This window comes from Polyodon spathula, chromosome 6 (assembly GCF_017654505.1).
Source record: "Polyodon spathula isolate WHYD16114869_AA chromosome 6, ASM1765450v1, whole genome shotgun sequence".
Taxonomy (NCBI): domain Eukaryota; kingdom Metazoa; phylum Chordata; class Actinopteri; order Acipenseriformes; family Polyodontidae; genus Polyodon; species Polyodon spathula.
This window is the reverse complement of record NC_054539.1, coordinates 58,335,908-58,358,354: the sequence shown is the minus strand read 5'-3', so window position 1 is coordinate 58,358,354 and position 22,447 is coordinate 58,335,908. Positions and strand designations below refer to the sequence as shown.

The 22,447-nt window shown below is 36.7% G+C and overlaps 1 protein-coding gene across 1 annotated transcript in view; it reads right to left on the bottom strand.

Moving 5' to 3' along the window:
• Positions 1-22,447, bottom strand: part of LOC121317400 (autophagy protein 5-like) — a 74,760-nt gene that overhangs the window by 23,530 nt on the left and 28,783 nt on the right. Inside the window, exon 7 of the mRNA XM_041253291.1 lies at positions 5,709-5,826. Within this exon, the coding sequence (XP_041109225.1) occupies positions 5,709-5,826 (118 nt within the window). The remainder of the gene's footprint in view (positions 1-5,708; positions 5,827-22,447) is intronic.

Genomic DNA, 22,447 nt, shown 5'->3' with positions numbered 1-22,447 from the left:
CCCCCCCCCCCCCCCCCCCTCCAGAGTAAAACAGGTTTAAAAGGCACTGCATAGCAAAGGACACTCAGTACTGCAACTCCAGTCAAGCTCCACCCCTTATTCGCTGTATTTTTCACATACCTTTTCATAGTCGTGCATACTAATAAATCCTCTCCTGATCACTCGTTTTATCTCTGTGGTATAGACGCTATGTCCATTGCTCAGATATGCCCCTTATTTATTTTTAATTTTTTTTTCGTTTTCTCCCGGCTCCTATTGGTCTCATTCGTCAATTAAAAGGTTTTCTCATCTTTTTCCAGAGAAAAAACCTGTGCTTGACATCTTTTGATGACATCGGACTGGAAAGGGAAAACTGTAAATGTCGGATCTGGTCCGACATAGGACCGCAAAGGGTTAAGCAAATTATCAGTTCAATTAAGGGTCTAGTTAAGTCCAAAATGTGTGACACAAATTTGAGTAAATACGGTAAGTAATAGTGCCCACTGACGAAGGCTTTGTGGTAGTTTACCACGACTGGAACTATGTACAGTAAATCTAGATTGAAACTTAGTCAAGTAGTTGATGTGTTTATTCTGATCAACAATGGTACTCTGATAAAGTTATGCAGAATAGAAATTAAACACCCCTTGTGTTCCATTATAGCCCTGGTTATTACTGTGTTATTTCAAGCCAGTATTAGTAATAAGGTGTAACTGTTTTGTTGTTATTATGACTTATGTTATTATGGGTGGAGGTGAAGATAGAATGAGACTTATGATTCATTTGCCAAACTACGTCTAATGTAATGAGAATGGAAAAAAATAAACAAAAAAACTGGACTACATTATACAGCAAGTTCAGGGACTACATGGACAAAGCTCAAATGGATCATGATAGTTTTCATTTTGTTGATTAGAGGCAACTCCACACGAGAGGAAGGTTACTTCTTTTATTACATTTATAGTTTCTCTTCAATTGTTAAGTCCGAGTGCTCTTTTGACAAATCTGTTTTAAAGGATAAATTCCAACTAGGAATTTAACTTGTGTAAATGCAATTAATTCTGCAGCATTTGCATTTCCCAAGAAAGCAGGATTATTATCCAAGAACGTTAATAAAAATGAATCGAACTGACAGCTAGCTGAAACACAATCCCTGGAAGAGCAAATAGAAAAGCCGATATGTCTGTCATCCTACACACCCTGGACTTTAATACTGGGCTCTACCTCTTGCACTGCGCGTCTGAGACATGAAACAGTGGGCCAATCTGTAGAGCTCTTACAAGTCACACGTGTGGGCTGCTCCATGGGTTACTAAAAGGTGGGGGGTTTCTGGTTTATTTATTTATTCTAAATTATGTTGTGTTTCTTATAATACTGGAATGATTAACTAAAAACTAAATGCCACTCTCACACACACACACGCACATAAAATGAATATGCTGTGCATTTAAACATCAAATACAAGACGTCATCTCATATGAGTGATTTCATTCGTTTAAAAAATAAAATAAATTGCCGTATCTGTGAAATCCAAGTGTGTCTAAAGCAATAATAGCACCATGATTTCTGAGTACTGCCAACATTGTACAAGTACCAACAAAACAAATGCGGTCATATGAAACTGCATGTTTAAATCCATATTAATGGTGATTCACAACATGTCAACACATGACTAAGCAAGAGGTGTAGCCTGGGATTGCTTATTATTTGTTTATAAATGTGTCCTTGGCACATTACCTGGTTCCACTTGGTTTGAGCTGGAAATGTCTGTTTATGTAGCCACTCTCCAGTGATGTAGTCTCTGTGAAGGCTCATATTTCAAACCCAATATGGCTGGGACGAGAGTTTTTCTTGTTTAGTTTTTTATAAACTGATTGAATGCTCTAGGTATTAGTTTGCATATTTTCCATGGAAATATATCAGTTGTTTTATAACTGCATTGGGAAATATATTCATTGTTTTGTATCGAGCTCTATTGGTTTTGTCTGAATGTTTTGAGAATAGTTGCCAGGACCTCCTGGTAGAATAGATCTGAAACTGAACTGAATTGAACAATGTTGTAAAATATATTATGGAGCTTTTAGTGAAAAGTTTTGCCTTTTGTCACAAACAATAATAATACAATAAATGAACAAATAAAAAATAAAACTATTTAGGGTAATTGCTTTGTTTTCCTGAAAATATCTATAAAGACTTTTTGTAAATACCTTGCTCTGTTGGTATAGTTATTAATGAACAGTACTAGTACTACACTAGGAATACTGTTTCTAGCAATGCAATCTGGATATGTTTTATACAACAGAACCTAATTCCTGATTTGCAGCAACAACCACATTTTAAACAATGCCACTCATGATGATTCCCTAGTAACTAAAGTTTTTTTTTGTTTTTGTTTGTCTGTATCAACGTCTCCATGCAAGGGAATACCAGAGGATGGAATCATAGTAAAAATGCCTTACTCTGCTCCACAAATTACTGTACAAGTATTGTACAGGGCCCACTTAATAGGGTATTCCCCTGATCCACTTTTATAGAATATTAAGTGTAAATTATCAGTTTTATGGTTGTAATATCTCTTTTGTTCTTATTGTTTCCTGAGTATTGATCACAACCTGTAAAATGTTGTGTCTTTTTTCATGTTTTTAATACTCTTCACGACTTATATTTATTTATTCAGTAAGAAACCTTGGGGGAAACCAGGGGTGCAGATACAGATAGTAATATATGCTTTTAGCCATTTGTTTTTTTTAAAGCTACTTTCACATGATGACTTTTACTGTACTATGTATAAGTGAAAGTCACTATTTTCAGCAATACATACATTTACACAAGTGCAAATTTAGTTTCTACAGCTGCAGTCAGCATGCATTCCATTCAGGGATAGAAGTTAACTTTTTAAGACAGCAGTGATGATATGCTACCTGCCTGGAAAGCAGGTAGCAAAATGGTCTTATTCGGTAGCGGTTTACTCGACTAATAATTACAGTATATATAAAAATATTTTAAAAAAATAAGCACCTACCTACTGTTTTAAATAGATGGAATGTCCCAAACTATCACATAGAAGGCCTATATTTAAATCTGAAAGTATTTATTGAAACCACCTTGTGCACAACTAAGTAATGGAACCAATGCAATTCCTTGTCGAAATGCAACCGTATCTGTCATCCAAGCATTTGATATGCCATCAGTACGGTTAACCAGGTTATGTTTCATTGGTGCAAATTTAAGTGGTATGAAATTATCCTCTTATCTGTCTTCAGTTGTTTACTGAGATTTTGGTAACTAACAAATCATACACCTATAAAAGACAGCGATTTAAAAATAAATAAATAATAAAAACAAAGTAATGTGTGCCACATTATCATTGAATCCTGCATTGTATTAAATTATAAGGGTACAACGACAACCGAGCTGTTTTGAAAATTAAAGTCGACTCCAGCACAGTACCGCTACATTTAAAAGATGCATGCAACGTGTTACACTAAGTGGTTTACTCATAAATATGTATGCTTGCACCCTGCCTTTTCATTGCATTTAAAATGCAGTACAAGTTTGGAAAAATTAACTAAGAAGTAGTAACTGAATAAAGGATATCAACCAATTAAAAAAATAAAAAATAAAAAATAAAAAAATAACCTAAACATTGACATTAGTTAGCTATGTGTGTTAAGTTATAGTTTGATGGTACATTCTTTGTTAAAGCACACATTTCACTAGTTAAACAGGAGAAGTACATAGGGTAGTGATAATCTATAAAAAAAAAAAAAAACAGAAAGATACATGAATGTACCTCAAAATTGTATTTTGTCTGTTATTCGTACTGATAAAACAAGGAAGCCGTTAACTGGATCATGGTAAAGTTATAGCTAACTATTTGCACCATTTTTTTTTTTCCTTTTTCAGTCATAATTTTGATAAAGTAATAATTATCTACCTATTATGTGTTCATTTTTTAGCGTGAAACCAGGGTTAACATTATAACAAAACCAGAGCCGCCATGCTCCATGACAGATTACATTTGTATTTTATAGACACGGAATAAACTTAATATCCTACATCTCTATTAGCAATGCTTTTCCGCTTTATGAAAGATACTAATAATGTACATGTTTAAAAAAAATAATACAGGTAATTATGTACATGTTCAGTCAGGGACGGTCATATAAGCTGAAGTGTAAGGTTTCAGAAAAATGCTACTGCATAAAAAAAAAAAAGTAGCAAATTAAGAGTTTTGGGTAGCAAAACGCTACCAAATAGATGTTAAATTTGAGCCCTGATTCCATTATGATATCCATGCTCAGATTATAGGTCAGAGGGTCCACAGTAGTGAGAGACTACTGTATAGGAAAAACTGAAACATGGTTTGGCACTGCTTTAACATCTAGGGCCACCACTAAGAACATTCCTTCCTGGCTAACTGAGTACAAGTAAGCAAAGACACTTTATAAAATATAAATTCCACTTTAATCTCACTTACATTTTAATGTCAAGCAGAGGCCTTGTTGTTACAGCTTTATGCGGTAGTTGTGGCTTCTGTTGTGTTGTATGGCAAATCCTAATAACTATTCAGCAATATCAATTAAATGTAAAAATAACGTTTTTGTCAACATAATGAAAAACACAGAACTGCATGCACTAATAGTGAGCCAGACATGTCTCTTTGTTCATACACTTATTGTAACATTGGTTTGACTCAAAAGGAAAAGTTGCAAGCTATAAATGAGTTGGTCAACTAATTAAGCCTCCGCTAATAAAACTGTTTTGAAGTCTGCAGAGTCCATTTCCCCATGTCTGGTCACCTTTCTTACCAGGCTGCAAACACAGCTTGAGAGGAAGCCTTGCTGTCTACATCCTCCTCTCTGACACACGTACACACATACATTTTAGAGTTCTGTCGCGAAATCTCTCTTCCCCCCCCCCCTATGACCCCCCCCCCCCCCCCCCCCCCCCAAACACACAGGGAATGTTTAAGGTTATCAAGTCTCCAATCCTAAAAAGAAAAAAAATTGGAAAGCAACGAACAAGGCAGACAAAAAAGAGCGGTTGGCTGCCAAGAAATCAAACAATCTGATATTATTCAGATCTACGAAGATTTCATGGGGGAAAAAAATAATAAATAAATAAAAAAACAAAGCAAGAGACACAAAGAACACTTTCTCCTTCATCTAGCCAGACAGAAGGAGAAATAAAAAATGTTTTAAAAAATGCTTCAGCCCACACAAGCAAGTCTTCAAAGAGAAACTTAGGGTGGAGGCTTTTCTGCATGCAAGAGGCTGCAGGTTCACTGTCAGAGAACCTCTTTGTTTTCTTCATGAATTTTCTTTGACGTGACCCAGACACACTGTTTTGGCTGATTCTTGCAGTGCTCCTTTATCAACGGTGGCTCTGAAGTTTTTTGTATTTGTCACTGTTGTTTGTGTTAAAAGTCTGTGCAAGATGTATATTATATTCAACATGGGTAGAAATATTTAAAACACAGGTAAAGCTGTATGCATTTGCTTGAGTTCAAATGGTTTATGCACATGACCTTGCCTTTTGTTTCACCAGATAGAAATTCTGTTCATGACACTCTGAAAAGATAATGCAATTTACCTGGCTGTGTACAGGTTTTCCTTTCCAGCTAAAATCGCTAATCGGCAACCTAAAATAATACAACACACTGCATGCACACAGAACATGTCAAGTCTATAGCACATACATGCAATATATACATTTAGTCAGCCTACCATTAGGAGTTACCGCAGCAGAAAACATTTCTTTCAGTAAATCACCCAGGGTGCGTGTCTGTCCCTCTGCAGTGACTGGTCGAAACAGCTTCTGAATGAAAGGACGATTGCTTGTTGTCTGTGTGAAGAAAAGAATGAGGCAATGCTAAGAGAGAAGACGGTTCAACTTTTTGGGGGTGATAAAGTTAATACTCCCAGCTAGCTGAAATTCTTTTAAGGAGTTATTCCTGACAATAAGCCAGTTGCAAATTTTGGACCTGATACAGTGGGGAGAAATACCAAACCCAATGCCACTTTTTTGGTTACTTGCAAGTTAATTAAGGACACTACTGAGACACATAGTCATACATTCTAATTCTGATCATACTGGGCAATCAAGCACAAGTAATTTGAAAAATGTTGTGAAACAACTTTTTTTTATTTGAAGTAGGGCGATGGTTGGGGCAATTAGACCAAAGTAAACCTGCAACAAGAATTTGTTTACAGCATGTACCTTAGACTTGGCTTGTTTTATCCCAGCAGTAACTAATCTTGTTTATCTCATGACATTTTTACCTCATGAAAGTCAAATGGAAGACGAGGTTGCAAGCTGACATGACTGCATTACATTTGCCTATGGTTTTCACCTGACCATATATTATGATATGCAGTGGGATTCACAGTAAGCAGTTTTTTAATTTTTTTTTTTTTTTTTTTAATTATTATTTTTCCCCCCCGTTTTCTCCCAATTTGGAATGCCCAGTCGCTTTTCCCTTCACCTTAGCAATTCCCCACATGGCTCAGGAGACCCAAAGGTTCAGTGGGCGTCCTCCGATCCCATGACCAAGCCAGCTTCCTTTTCCACCCAGGAACTCGAGAGTGTATGTCATTGAGCTAACAACCTCTGCAGGACAAAGGCCAGCCCTGCAGGTGACAGGTCTGAGCTCACTGGGCACCTGGCCAGCAGAGCTCACTGTACAACGATGAAGAGAAACAGCCCCTGCTGGTTTTACCTCCCTAACCCATGGGAGTGCCAGAGCCAATGCGACGCTCCCTTTGGGAGTCCGCAGCGAAGACTGGCCTACTTCACACAGCCAGGATGCGAACCTGTGCTGTTTGACTCCCCCTGCGCACGACGTGGCTGCACTTCTACAGGTAAGCCACTCTTGAGACCCCTCAGTAACCAGTTTTTACTGTTAATTATCTTTACTTGCCAGCACCACAAATGTAAATAAAAACGTTTGCATCAAAATGTCTCCCGGGAGTTCAAAACCACTATCGTCTTCAGAGGTGCATTTTATTCGATTCCCTGCAAGACCACATTAGAAACAATATTTTAAGCCCCTCAGGCACTAGGGCAATGCAACATGTCCCATAAAGATCTTTCAAAAACAATTACTCACTGATCAAAGAAAAAATTACTCACTGATCAAGACTGATAGAATCTTTTAACTAAAATAAATGCTTAATTCACAAATATCTTTTTTTATGATGTATTTTAAATCTTACTAAACCAAAATGTTTGTTTTAAACCTGTCATATTATAAAACGGAGTCACATAACTGATTAATCTGTCTTTTATAATGCAGTGACTCCAAATAAAGTAAAACCTGTTTTTTAAAAGACCATCTTAAATGGGGGATGATAATGACAACCATCTAAAATGCTCCTAAATTAAATTATTTTGAAGACTTCAGAATAAAAATTATTTTCCCCCTGTAAACAATTACACTGGTAGCACGAGAAAAACTACTAATTTCACAGACCTTGACTAGCACTGGTTTTGGACTAATTTACCTAAATTAACATTTAATAGTTCAAGATTAACACTAATCTGGGTCTGTGAAACCAGCCAAAAATGTTTACCAGTAAATAAAAACTCTCAAACATATTGTCAAATGTAATCATTCAGACCTCCATAAAAACCTGGCTGGTTCATACTAAATGTGCTCAGAGGCAAAGATCTAGAGCTTCATTTTAACTATTTATAAATTGCTATTTTATGATTCGAACAGTGTTTCAGATTTCATTTACAGCCAATTCTCAAACTTATTTTCAAAGTTCATATTTGTCCACTGCAGTTATACGCAAATGAAGATATTAGATTTGATACAATGAGCTCAGACCGTGCATATACACTTTACTTAGAATACTAGTACCCTATATATACAGTAAATAAATGTGTACATATAACATATTAATTGTTAGATTCAGGGGTGTCTTGTGAAATCCTGAAGAAATACAGTGGGATAATTAAATATAGATGTAGTTTAGGGTTTTTTTCCTCTACCAGTATCATGGATGAAAGTGGCCAATAGCCATTCTGATTGAAACTCCTGGGGCAAAACCAATCTTTTGGCCACACGTCTGTCTAGGCCCCCCAAAGCTCTGGGGTTGTACATGCTCTCAGGTGCTCTGAACCATTTTAGACCATTTCAGAAGAAAAATTGAACTTGACTGTAGAAAAAGAAATTCAGAAATTGCTTCTTACAACTTGTCAGATTTAGCCGATAAATCTCACATGAGGCTAGTTAACAAACATAGTTTTTTAAACACATGTATGCCCATTTCACCCAATCTTAATTTTATAAAACCTGCAAAAATAATATACAATCTCTGCTCAATCAGATGTGGTAAATACAGAGTGATGATACAAATTTCAAGGACTTCAAAGACCATTTTCAAAGACCTAATGTAAGGAGTTTGAAAATTTTCAATGTTGATAACTAATAACAAACTGTAAAAATAAAGCTTTTGCAATAACAGTTTATTTAACTGTATAATAACAAAAATCTCAATTATACTCACCTTTCAAGTATAGATAAGCACTGGACCAGTAAACTTTCTTATTTAGAACACTGTCAGTTTTGGTAGCTATAGGTAAGTGTTTTATTCTAAATACAGTACAATAATTTAATGCTTTAATCAATGTCGGAAGCAATAGTCCAAGAATTTTGTGCCTCAATCACAGGTGCCTAACTTTGTTTAAGTGGGGGGAAAACTGAAGGACTAAGGCAGAGAAATGAATCCTGTTTTAAATACCAGTATACACAGCTGTAACATTTACTATATTCACACAATTATTGTTTTGAGATTCAGCAGTTCCCCTAAATCCCTTGTTTAGAAAGATAGAGGGTCTTGTGACAGAATAGCCGGCTGTTGTATGTTCGCATGGAGCACATACAACACAGTACACAAAAACTTCTGTAGGATCTACAATATCTGAACTAATATTCTCTGTTCAGTAATAAACTAGCTTTTCTGAAGAGATTGATCATGGCGGCTAAATGGCTAGGGAGGATATCTGAAGGGCGGACATGTGACGGATTATTGTACATGCAAGTAGCACCATATGGCACACCTAGTACCAATGGCATCTCTGCACAGTGCTACACCTAGAATTCCCACATGTAGTTTATTAAAGGAAAGTGTTAAACAAACAAAGAAAAGCAAGTACTGTTATTTTGAAGATAAGTATTCCAGTTCAAGTAAGTAAGTAAGTAAGATCAGAAGAAGCATTGGTTACTATATTAAAAAAAACAAAATTCTGAAGCAAATGCATATTAGGCTATTTTTTACTGAATAAAACAATGGCAGCAGTATATATTTAACAGTATAAACTTAGTTGCAGGAAAGACCAGTTGCTTTTTGTTTTTTTACCATTAAAATGGTCATATTCCTCTAAGAAACTCTGCCTTTGTGCTTGCTTCGAAATATGGTCCATTGGGTTAGAGGGCAAAGTTTGCCCACAATAAAATAACTTAAAACAATAATGTAACTGCTGCTACTGCAACTAAGTCATTTCTTGCTAGTTTTAGGTCAAGTTGGGTCAAGTTTTGCATTTGCTTGCCGAATATGTAGTACGACACACCACACCACTTCAAAAAAAACCCCCAAAAAACACATTTAGTTGATACGAACACTGCAGCAACGTGAAAAAAATAGGATTGGTGTCTATTTTTGCAATTTTGCCAAGCAACAACTACGGAATTGAGCAATCAGAAAACAGTTTCCATGCACGTGGTCCACCAGATGGAAGCAGCATCCAAAATCACAGTGGAAAAATACCCCCCGTTTTATGACTAAGGTCTTCGCAATTTAAAAAACTTAGAGAGTTACAGTAAATGGAAGTCCATTTCGAAGTAACTGGGATATGTCTGGTATGTATGATTTACTGCCATGAATGTTGAAATACCATCAGAGAAGGCACTCAGTTTCAAAAGTATTATGAAAGTATCTTGTCCGATGAAAAATCGCATCGCGTCTGGTATGTAGCAGCCTTTAAAGTGGAATCAATGCTCAACCTCTTTAGGTCAACTTTTGTTTGTTTAGCACCCCCCACCCCCATTGTGTTTTCTTTTGGGGCATTGTTGGTATTTGCACGTGTCCACCACTAAAGCAACCCCGCACTAGAGCCATCATTGCTGGAACCCTAGTGGTGGTCACCAACAACTGCAACAAATACTGGGTTTGTATTTGTAATTAAAACCTGAATGCCTGTGTGGCGTTTCAACGACAATCCCTGTCTCTCTCTTCACAACGGATTCCCACACTCTTTACATATGTTAAGATATTTAACTGAGCCAAAATGACAATGGCATACCCCTCCCAAAATGTATGATAATCATATGATGATATAACAATTCTAGAAATAGAACCTTACATTAGTATCAAAAACATGTCTAATAGATGCTCAACAAGTGACAGGGTACTTTTTTGTTGATATCACAAACAAACAATTGATAATAGTTCCACTGTTAATAAAATGTTCATCCATAACTATTAACACACTCATAGTGCTAAATTTTGAAAGACGAAAAGAAACTAATATTCAAAGAGAAACATTGACAAAGTATTTTCAATGTGAAGACTTCTAGTCAAAATGTTTTTTATTGAATTTTAGTTTTTTAGTATTTCTTACTAAATGTTAAAAAAAAGAATACAGAAATTCAGCAAAATAAATTATTTACAGTGGTTTGCAGAAGTATTCACCTCTACCAATAATGTCACATTTTGTTGAATTACAAATAATCTATGTACAGTTTTTCAAACAACCTTTTTTTTTTTTTAAATTCAAAGCTGTAGTGGTTAAGCTGAACAATGTTATATGAGGAGGAGGTTAAATGTCAGCAAAACTTGCAAAGAAAATGTACAAAATGAAATTTACTGGTTGCATAACTATTCAGCCCCTTAAGTCAGTACTTGGTAGAAGATGCTTTTGCAGCAATTACTGCTGAGTCTTTTTGGATAGGCATTTACTAGCTTTGCACAGTAGGATGGTGAAGGTTTTGCCCATTCTTCATGGGAAAATTACTCCAGTTCTGATATATTTGTTGTGGATCACTGATGGACTGCAATCTTCAAGTCTTGCCATAAATTTTCGATTGAAGTCAGGACTTTGACTGGGTTACTCAAGAGCATTAATTCTCTTATTGTTCAACCACTCCAGTGTGGCATCGGCTTTGTACTTTGGTTCATTGTCCTGCTGAAATGTGACTTCCTCCCTAGTTTCAGTCTTGGCTGACTCAAACAGGTTTTCCTAAAGGATTTGCCTGTACTTTACACCATCCATTCTCCCCTCTATCCTGACAAGCTTCCCAGTTCCTGCTAAAGAGAAGAATCCCCATAATATGATGCTGCCACCATCATGCTTGACGGTTGGAATGGTATTGACTGGGTGATGTTTAGTGTTGGGCTTGTGCCAGACGTAACGCTTGGAATTTAGACCAAAAAGTAAAATTTTTGTCTTGTCTGACCACAAAATCGTTTTCCACATGCCTGTAGTATCATCTACATGCTTTCTCGCAAACTCGATATGTGCTATAAGATGAGGTTTTTGAGTAATGGCTTCTTTCTTGCCACCCGTCCATACAGGCCAGCTTTGTGTAAGGACCGGCTTATTGTTGATGTGTGAACACTGACTCCCATCTCAGACACAGGACTTTGCAGATCTGTCAAGGTCATTGCTGGCTTCAGAGTGACATCCCAAACCACTGTGTGAGTTGCTGCTTGAAAGTCTTTACATACCTGAAGGAAATTACCTACAAGTTAAACCACTGAGTACACATAGGCTGAAACCATTTCACAAATTTTGTGACCTTTCAAACAAATCATTTGCACCTGAGCTGATTTAGGGCTGCAGCAGCAAAGGGTTTGAATACTTATGCAACTGAGATTAATCTGTTTTTCTCAGTAAATCTTACTACGTTATTATATTCTATATGTATACATATGTTTCAACTTCATCAACTTCGGAGTAGTTTGTGTAGACTCCACATGTAAAGTCTAATTTGAAAGCATCGTGGAGTACGCTGAGGTGCTAACAAAATGTGAAAACTTTGCAGGGGGGTGAATACTTCTGCAAACCACTGTATATATTATATATATAATAATAATAATAATAATAATAATAATAATAATAATAATAATAATAATAATAACAAGTCCTTTCAAGTAATATATGCAATGAAAATATTGACCAAGGGTACTCAATAGGCAGACTCCGGTCTGAATCCGCAAGCTACATTTTGACCAAACTGCCAAGTCATATGCCAATCTATATTTTCACTTGCATTCACATTGGAAATGCTGTGATGTTTTCAGACAACACAGTTCTTATGAGATTGTTGTACGCGAGGGGACAGTAGGTGTCACTGTGATAGTAAGTAGCAGATACTCATTGCGATCCATGAATGAAATAAAATGTACAAGTCAACAGTATCGGATATCAATCAATCAATATTTAATTTATATATCGTCTTTCATAGTGGACCACCATCACAAAGCGATTTACAAGATAGTGAGGAACAATGCATAATACATTAAAATACAAAAAGGCATTGAAATACAGGATACAGTACATTAAAATACAAATAGTAAAAACATTACATATAGGCATAATACATTAAATAAAAGGCTAGGATGTGAATTCTAAACATTGTGGATGTGCGTGTTTGTGTCATACAGAATCATACATATACGACGGAGGGAAAAACCTGAAACAGCAATTTGGACAATAGCCAGTAACAGATATCGGGCTTAAAGAGCATTGAAAGCAATAGAGATGATCTGAAGTGAGCAACTGTGGGAGCTATGCACTAAAGCTGGGAGAGTTTTCCAGAGAGTCGAGGTCATGAAGCTAAAAGAGTGCTCTCCGAGTCGGCGTACTTTTGCTTGGGTATAGAAGTACGCTTTTGCATACTTTTACTTGGAGTCAGAGGACCTCAGCTTGCGTGCAGGGACACAGCGGATCAGCAGGTTGGACAGATGCTCTGGACCTGTGTGATGAAGGACCTTGTAGGCAAGCAGGAGAATTTTGAAAGTAATCCTGAACTTTACAAGTAGCCAGTGCAGCTGGGCAAGACAGGGGGGAATGTGAGCATGTTTTTAGATCTGGTAAGGATCCTAGTAGCAGCATTTTGAACCGGCTGCAACTGGTTTATGGAGCATGACGGATGACCACCATAGAGAAAGTTGCAGGAGTCGAGTCGAGAGGAGATGAATGCATGACAGAGTATCTCTGCATCCGGGAGGGAAATGTAGGGACAGACATCTGAGATGTTTGAAAGGTGGTAGAAGGAAGATTGGACTACAGAGGAGAATTGGACATCAAAAGGAGAGGTCACTATCCAGAAGTACACCAAGGCTTCGTACAGTGGGGGAAGGCAGCAGCAGACAGATTGAGGTTCAAGGCAGTAATATTGAGATTCTTGAGATGAGTTTTCGATCCTACATGAAGTTCAGATTTGTTTCTGAAGAGCTAAAGAAAACTTGGAGACATCCAGGCCTTGATGTCTTGGATACAAGCTGTGAGCCGGACCATGGCAGAGGGACATCCAGGGTCTAGTTTTAGGTACAGCTGGGTCTCATCTGCATAGGAGTGAAACATGAGGCTATGTTGGTGGATGAGGTGACCCAAGGGAAGCATGGAGATGTTGAACAGAAGAGGCCCAAGAACAGACCCTTGAGGGACACCACAAGTGACCGGGTTTGCATCAGCACTGATTCCATCATAGAAAACAGACTGCATGCATCCAGACAGGTAAGAGAACAGCCAGGGGAGACAGGTTCCAGAGATCCCAGCATACTTCTGAACACAGTTAAGAAGAATGGTGTGATTTATGATATCAAAAGCAGCAGTTAGGTCAAGGAGGAGCAGCAGCATCAGCATTAAGCAGAAGATCATTTACAATTTGGAGCAGAGCAGTTTCAGTACTGTGATGCGGCCAAAAGCCAGACTGCCGAAATTCAAGCAGATTGTTATCTCTGAAAGGTTTCAGTATCTGGCTGGCCACAGCCCTTTTAAGAGTTTTGGATAGAAAAGGAAGATTGGACATGGGATGGAAGTTAGATAAGCCAGCCGGGTCAAGGGAGGGTTTTTTGATCACTGGCGTTACTCGGGCAATCTTGAAGGCAGCAGGAACGAGGCCTGCAACCCAGAACAGGTTGAGAGTGTGCATAATGGAAGGAGCAAGGTCAGAGGCACAGAGAAGGATGAGATTTGTTGGCCAGGGGACCAAGGGGCATGTGGCAGTAGTTGATTTCAACAGTAGGCTGGAGACATCAGTAATGGAGAGAGGAGAGAAGGAAGAGAGAGCAGTAGGGGCAATCTAAGGGGAGTCAAGGTGGTCAAGTACTATACTTGGTTTGTGGTAGGACAGCGTAGAATAAATGGTGTCAATTTTGTTCCCAAAGAAAAAGGAGAAATCATGGCAGGTAAGAGAGGAGGATGAATGGGAGGTAGATTTATTGGTGTGGCATCAACATATCCCATCTATATGGCCAATAAAACAACCATCATTAGTAATTTTTGGGAAAATAAGATACAAATTTCATACCTTATGGTACAAGTTCAGAAAATCGCACTTCACAAAGACCAAGAAAACAATGACAATTATCGGTGCTACAAAGCCCAATTTTGTGAAGTAGCTTTTCCAAGCAGATTAAAAAATATTACTATATAGTGAAGAACTATCAAACATATGTAAAAACTACTTGTGTAGCTCTGTGTTTGTTTGTCGGTATGGGGATGGGGGTGAAAATGTGCTCCTGTCCTTGATCCTGCAGTAACCAAGAATTTTGGTCCTTCACTAAAATAATCTACTACTCCTGACAGATTGTAGTTTCATGATATAATATGTAAAATTGTACCCTGGTGCTATAGCTCTTGTTCTTGCATTTAGTAAATTCAGATTTGATGTTAAACCCAATGCTAACTCTGGGATTAATATACAGTATTGTAATATTAAAAATGCTCACTATAACTATTAGTTTTAAAAAATGTCACTGTTGATGTATATTGTGTTATAGTCAATATTATAAAAAAAAAAAAAAAAAAAAATGATGGAATATAATAAACTATAAAGACTAACCAAAATGAATTCAAAGTGCAAATGGTGAAAAAGTATGCACAGCTTGTTACTATTTTGTAAAGTACAACATATGTGAGGGTAGGTTGCTACGCAAGCATAAATCAAACATTTTCTTAATCATTTTCTTATAACTTTCATTAACAAAATAAACCAGTTCTGTGAGGGGAAAAATAATATACAAGTGGATACCGCTGCTGGAAATAACAAATTAACTTTGGCTCCAAGGAAAATATTACTGTATCCATATCAACATAGGATGAAAATATATATATAAAAAAGAGCCAACAATACCTTTGTCAAGGGAAAGTGGAGGTACTTATAAGCTTTTGAAGCCATGGCATTTGCACTCACTCTATTTTTATGAAAATTTCTTGGTGCTTTTTTATTGTAATTCACAACTCAGTTAATGATTTAACGATATACTATTGCTTTCTATTTAAACCTTCAGCTATCATGGTATTGAGTATTTATCAATTTATTTTCCTCTATTCTTCAATATTGTATATTATCGTTCATTTGGGTTATGTACATTTTTTATAAAGTGTTGAACTGTTGGTTAATTTCCTTTTTTATTTCTTCTTTGAGTTTCTGTATTCTTTTATGTCGTTCCTGTCTCTCCTACATATTTTATTTTTATATTTTGTTAAGATATACCATAAACATGGTTGGTAGTTCTGCATGATGAGTTTCTTATGACCAAGTATCTATTTTCGATTTCACTTTTATCTTTACAAATATATTTTCCCACTTGACATGTGCTCTTGCAGGTTTAAATGTCCTTTAACGGGTCTAAGAGCTGCTTGTTTACCGTGGGCCACAATGTCAACTAAATTAGCATTCCATCTAAAAGCCACTACCGGCACATTTGGATTTTCTTTTTTTTTTTCAATTTTTTTCTGAATTATGAAGTACAGTAGAGAGTCAATTATCTGATCTTTGATCAACCGTACTGTCTAATAAACCAAACACACCTGTAATCGTGTGATGAATTACGTGTGGTGTATTATGCACACAGCTTCTGCTGCTAAAACGGCTATGAGATTTAGCTGCTAAAAAAAAGGACCAGCAGACTGAGAAAAATGAAAGTTACAGAATTAATCAGGCCTCCAAAACCTTAGATGGAGCATTGTGTGCTTTAAATTGTTGCTTTTAAGCAAATTAAGATACACCTTGTCCTTGATCTTTTTTCTATTTCATCAATAAGGGCTGAAGAGCCTGTGTATGTTATTGTGCAGCTAAGAACTTTTATTTATTTCAATTGCATGTCATTACAATACCTTAACAGCAAGTATCAAAGTATAGAAACATTTGGCTGTATTTTTAAAGTTTAATGATTCCTAAGTTCTGTCATTTGTCAAAGTTGTACCGAATTGTATTCTTTGATGATTTTCTAAGTATGGTATATGGTATGTTTAATTACAGTATTTCCTTACCTTAGCTGTAGGTACTAAAAAGTTTTACTGATTTGCAATAATTTAATGACTTGTAAAGCTTTGTAATTTTGTTTAATGTGTATCATGTTTAATGTGATAGAATAGGTTACCAACTAGATATCATCAGTAGGTACTTGTGTACTAAGTACTTGTGTATGTTAACTTTATTCTATACATTATTAAAGGTACAGAAATTGTTATTAACAGTTGTTCGATTATCTATACAAATCAATTATGCAAACTAATATCAGTCTCAATTAGTTTGGATAACTGACTCTACTGTATATGTAAATTATTTCAAAAATTTTTGAAATGTTGAGTAATAATTTAGAATGCCATTGAAAAAAAAAAAAAAATATATATATATATATATATATATAGATATATAGAGAGAGAGAGAGAGAGAGAGAGAGAGAGAGAGAGAGAGGAGAGAGTCGCTCTCTATTCTCCCTTTCTATCTATCGATATCCTCTCTCCATCCAGGGAGATTATTCTCCGAATTGGAGATGCTCTCTCTCCTTCACCTCCAGATTGACATATTAAAACTTCTATACAAGTTTATGAGTAAAAATCTCTTCCAACTCAGGGTTATAGGTCCATTAGAAAGGAGGAGGAGAGAGAAAATATAGATATAGGAGTGATATGAGAGAGAGTGAGAGAGAGAGAGAGAGAGAGAGAGAGAGAGGAGAGAGAGAGAGAGAGAGAGAGAGAGAGAGAGAGGAGAGAGAGAGAGAGAGAGAGAGAGAGAGAGAGAGAGAGAGAGAGAGAGAGAGAGAGAGAGAGAGAGAGGAGAGAGAGAGAGAGAGAGAGAGAGAGAGAGAGAGAGAGAGAGAGAGAGAGAGAGAGAGAGAGAGAGAATGAGAGAGAGAGAGGGAAAGAGAGAGAGAGAGAGAGAGAGAGAGAGAGAGAGAGAGAGAGAGAGAGAGAGAGAGTCTTAAGTGCAGTTGTTAATGGTTTAAACAGTTTTGGATGAAATTGTAGCAGAGGTATGTCATGTAATTTGGTTTTGCGTGCATGTAAGGTAATACGTTAGTGCATTGGAGCAACATTAAATATTCCAGTGTGTTGCAGGCATTCTTGGAAAACCAAAGTACAGCAATGAGAGCGAGTCTATATCCTCGATGACCCTGGGTACAGAGACAGCGTACTCACCAGCTTGACTACAGAATAGAGAACAACAACATCAGATTACAAGAGAGTCGCTAACTGCTGGCAAAGTGCCCGTGACTTGTGTAGTATCAAATACACAAACTGTCAGACTATCAAAGTGGGGTGTAAGATCCAGGCTCAGTTTCAGATGCGTCCCCTGCTACAAATAGAAACTAATCAACAGCCTTTGAAAAGGAAACTAGGTACACACAGTTTTAGATCGCAAGCCTGTAACCAACACCGCCTCAGTGAAGGAAGAGAAGGTGTCTGTTTTGAGGCACATTCACACAGCAGTGCACCTATTGAGTTACCAGAAAAACTGACTCACCGGCAGGATGTGAAGGATTTCACGGAATTAGCCAGAGACAGAGGAGAGAGAGTGATTAATTATTAACTCTGTCACAATACAAAGAGGTCCATTAATCCAGATGAGTTCCATGATACGCTCGGCATGGACACTTTCTATTCAACTCAGGCCCCGAAATAACTGCAAGTCCAACAAGCTATTTGTATCAGCAAATGAACAAGAAATCATGCCTGTCACTGCTCACTCCTAGGGTAACAGTCTATTCTTCTGCGTATTTCTATTTGAGTCCCCCAGGTTTAACTAAATGTTTAACTGTCCATCACACATTTAATTGCAAATGTGAATTGACAAACAAACTAAAACAAAGAACAAACAAACCAGGTGGGCTGCTTAAAAGTAAATCCAATAGTAAAAATGTTCAAATATCTTCAATACAGTATGTTGAATTTGTTAAACCACACCCCATGCATGGTATATACTATTATTTCTCTCTACACCCACTCTCGCCCCCTCCGCTCCTCCACCACCGGCAGATTAGCTGTATCCCCCCCCCCCCCCCCCCCCCCCCCCCCCGTTCCCCTACTTCCAAGGTGTCGGACCCAGGTGGTGGTGGGTACCCACCAGACATCACCACCTTACTGGATGTTTGCTGTCTGACGAGTCAAGACGGGTCAAAGGTCCCATCTTCCAGCGCCTCATCAAGCACTGTTCAGACAGCATCTGTAAACCTCACATCTCTCAACTATACTGGACTATATTGCACCCAGTTGTACCAGTACTTGCATCACCTTGTAACTGCTCCACTCTTTTCTGTATTCTATTACTGCAATTTAAATGTATTCACATTTTTTTTGGTAATTTCTCTTATTTGAAATCGTTCTTTGATCAATTTATTGTATTTACTACTTGCTCTTAATGGCATTTACTCTGATAAGCAAATATTTATATTTTAACTAACTGCTTTTTGTCAAAATCTCTCTCAAATGGAATTATTTACTGTATTTATATTCTCTTATTTGATTTTGCTCTTATTTACTACTGACTATTATATTTTATAACTGCTCTTATCTCTAATGTGATATTTTGTAACATTCTGTAATTATTATTATTATTATTATTTCACATGCAAGGTAGACATAGAGTGATTGCCATAGAAATTCAGATATAGCTAATACTTTCACTTGCACGTTCAGATCCTTTGGTGGAAGCACAATCAAAGCATTCATGTATTCACAAGTGTGGACGGAACGAAGATACATTTTAGCCTTTTTTTTCCAGACTCAAAAAGATACTACAAATAAACTAAAACTATACCCAGGCAAAATTATAAAATAACACATTACTTAAAATAGCACATAATTTAAAATAATGAGGGGAAGTCATAAATTGAAGGTAGTAATATATCATCATCTACTTTCTTCCATGTGCTAAATTTAGAATCACTAAGAAATGTTATTAATTAAATGACAATGTTTCTACTACAAGTCTTTCTCAATGACAACACTGACGACTGAATTTTAGTAATTTTAAATCCAATCTTACTTCTATGAAAAGTGATGCTGATTTGTGGCTAATGGAATGTTGTATTTTCATACAGCATGTCAAGTCAAACATCCTGAATCACAAGCAGCAGCAGCAGCAATTCAGAACTGGTTTGAAGCAAAACTGCAATAAGCCTCTCTGTGCCTGGCCTCATCGACTAATCATAATTGATATTATTGGTGGTTTTTTCCCTCTGGGAACAATTTACTGGCTTTTTAAAAGTAGGCTATAACCCATAATCATCAAATCGTTGCAGTATTATTTCTAAACTAACGCATGGTTTCACAATTTTGTTTGGCTGTGGCTCATATAAATAGTTCCTGATTAGACCAACTGCTGTGCTTCATTATGGGGGGAGGGGGGGAGGAAGACCCATGGTTTTATCATAGAACAAATCCCAAAATAATGTATTTGATATTGGTTCACACTATTTGAAATGTGGATCACGGGGAGAAATGCATTTTACTCAATTTTGGCTCATTGTTATTTATTCATTGTTATTTTACTCCTATATTATTTTAACAAAGTTTGGTGGTTTTGAAAACAGAAAGCACCGTATTCCTTCAAATTTAAGACACTCTCAAATTTAAGTTGCAGCCCTAATTTACCACCCTCAATTTGAGGAAAAAATAAAACATCATATAAATATGCATTTACAAAAATACAACCTCAATTACACTGTTGTATCATACAAAGCTGACACGAAAGTGTTGTTGTAGATTAACCAGAGCTTGTTTATTGTACTGGACACTGTATAATACTTGAGATGGCGTCTCTGTATTACACATACCACCACTCACTTACAGCATCACACACAACAGCAAGCACGACAACGCTCCACCGTATCAGACAACATGTAACCCAGCAACCACAACAGCATTGAACATTGCTTGGCATGTCGAAAAATACGGGGGTCTGATCAGCATTTCTGATCTGTCCAAGCTGGTACTGTTTGTTAGAAATTCTGAAATAGTAAACGTTTCACTTGGTATTCCTCAGGAAGCTTGGTTTGTTTTTCCTCTGCAGTGTCACGTTGCTGCTTGTGTACTCGGGTAGTCACGTCTTTTGTTGCCGATTTGAATACATGCATCACTATATTGTATTCGAATTTAAGACGCAGGCTATTTTTGAGAAGCAAAAAATGGTTTAAAAAAGCAAGGCTTAAAATCAAAAGAATACGGTATGCTATATCAAGAAGTATATATAAAAATTGCAAAACAACAAATAATAATAATACAATTGAAGAAAACAGTAAATTATAAGAGATAAATAAAAACAACTAAGAAATAAGCAAATAAAATACATAAAAACAAATATATTTGTAAGTCAGGTTAAAAAGGAAAAGCTATTAAAGTCTTTAATTTTGACTTTAGAATATAGACTGAAGTAGCATCTCTAATAGAAAAGGACAATGAGTTCCACAATCTGGGAGCATTAGAACTAAATGCACTTTCTCCTCTCCTTTTCAACTTTACCTTTGGGCAGCACAAAAGGCCAGCGTTAGTTGACCTTAAAAAGCGTGAAGATTGTTACAGTGACAGTTTCTCTTACATAATCCAGTGCCAAGCCATTTCATGCGTTATACGTCAACAGTTTTTAAAATCAACTCTAAAACGCAGCGACATGTATACCACCCAGACAGACTCAAACCCAACCTGCACTTGAGGGTTGGTCTGTGTGCTGCCTACACAAGGTAATCCCTTCCAGCTTTTGTTGTTATGCACCGAATACTTGCTCAGTAATACTTATCTTGTGCATTATATTTCTAAATGTATGCAAGTTGTAAATTGTTCAGTACAACTTGTTGGCTTTAAAAGTTAAAATGCTGGAGTCTCAAAAAGCCCTTCAGCCTCCCTGTAACCAATTATTGGAGCTGAGAAGAGGCGACACAGAGGCGCACACACAGAGTCCCTGACGGAAGTCTACAGTTGGAAGGGGTCTGTCATTTTAGGTAAATATTATTATTAAGTCTACGTCTGTATCAGATGGTGTTATATACACTAAAGACCACAAATACTTTTACGGGGGTGGAGTGGGGGGGGGGGTGAGAAGACGACTTTGTGGTTAGAACACATCCATTAGGATGATTTATACATCCGGGATGGAGATTATTTTTTTCATAGAACTTCACAATATAGTTGTGTCTAGACTGATGATTCCAGATTGTTTTTGGTGCACCAGTGGTTAAATACAACTTTCCAATCATATGTGACTAACAAGTCATGTCCCCAATGAGTCCTTTCTTCCAGTTAATCTCAGGGTTTGTAAAGGAGTATGTTGCTGTTACCACATGGAAGACAAAGAGTATCCTATTTATATCTTAGGAAGTCCAATGAGAAAAGAAGAACTTGAAATGAGCTGAGGCTGAGAACGCATAACAGTCAAGGCAAAAGAAGTCAAAATAAACAAGATGTAAACAAGTGAAATGTGACAATAGTCCAGTTTCATGATTAATAACCATTTCCTTTAGTTAGTTTTAGTGTTCTCCTTTTTAGAAAATCTTTAGAAAACAGAAAAATGGAAAAGATTATTCAGGGGCTGAATGAGCAACAAACACGAGACAATAAAGTTCCAGTTGGAAACAGGATTTACGATATCTTTCATTTACAAGCTAATCACTGCCACATAAACAGATATAATAGCAACAATACATGGATAAATTCTGCATGGTTTTAAAATAAATGTGGTATAAAATCTAAATAGGTTAGTAATAAAACTGTATATAATTGCATACACAGTCAATTAAATGTTTATACATTAATTAACAAATCACTGTAGTATTTGATGCTGCTTTATGCAGTTTTATTTTGGTCTTATCAATTTAAATTGGTTATATTTTTATAGATTTACAGACCAAAGTCCAAAAATGTCACTTCTTACAAGAACAATTTTTTTAGTGGGGTTTATGAGGTCAGTATAGGAAATAAACACTTTATTATGCAAGACTAAATTCCCATG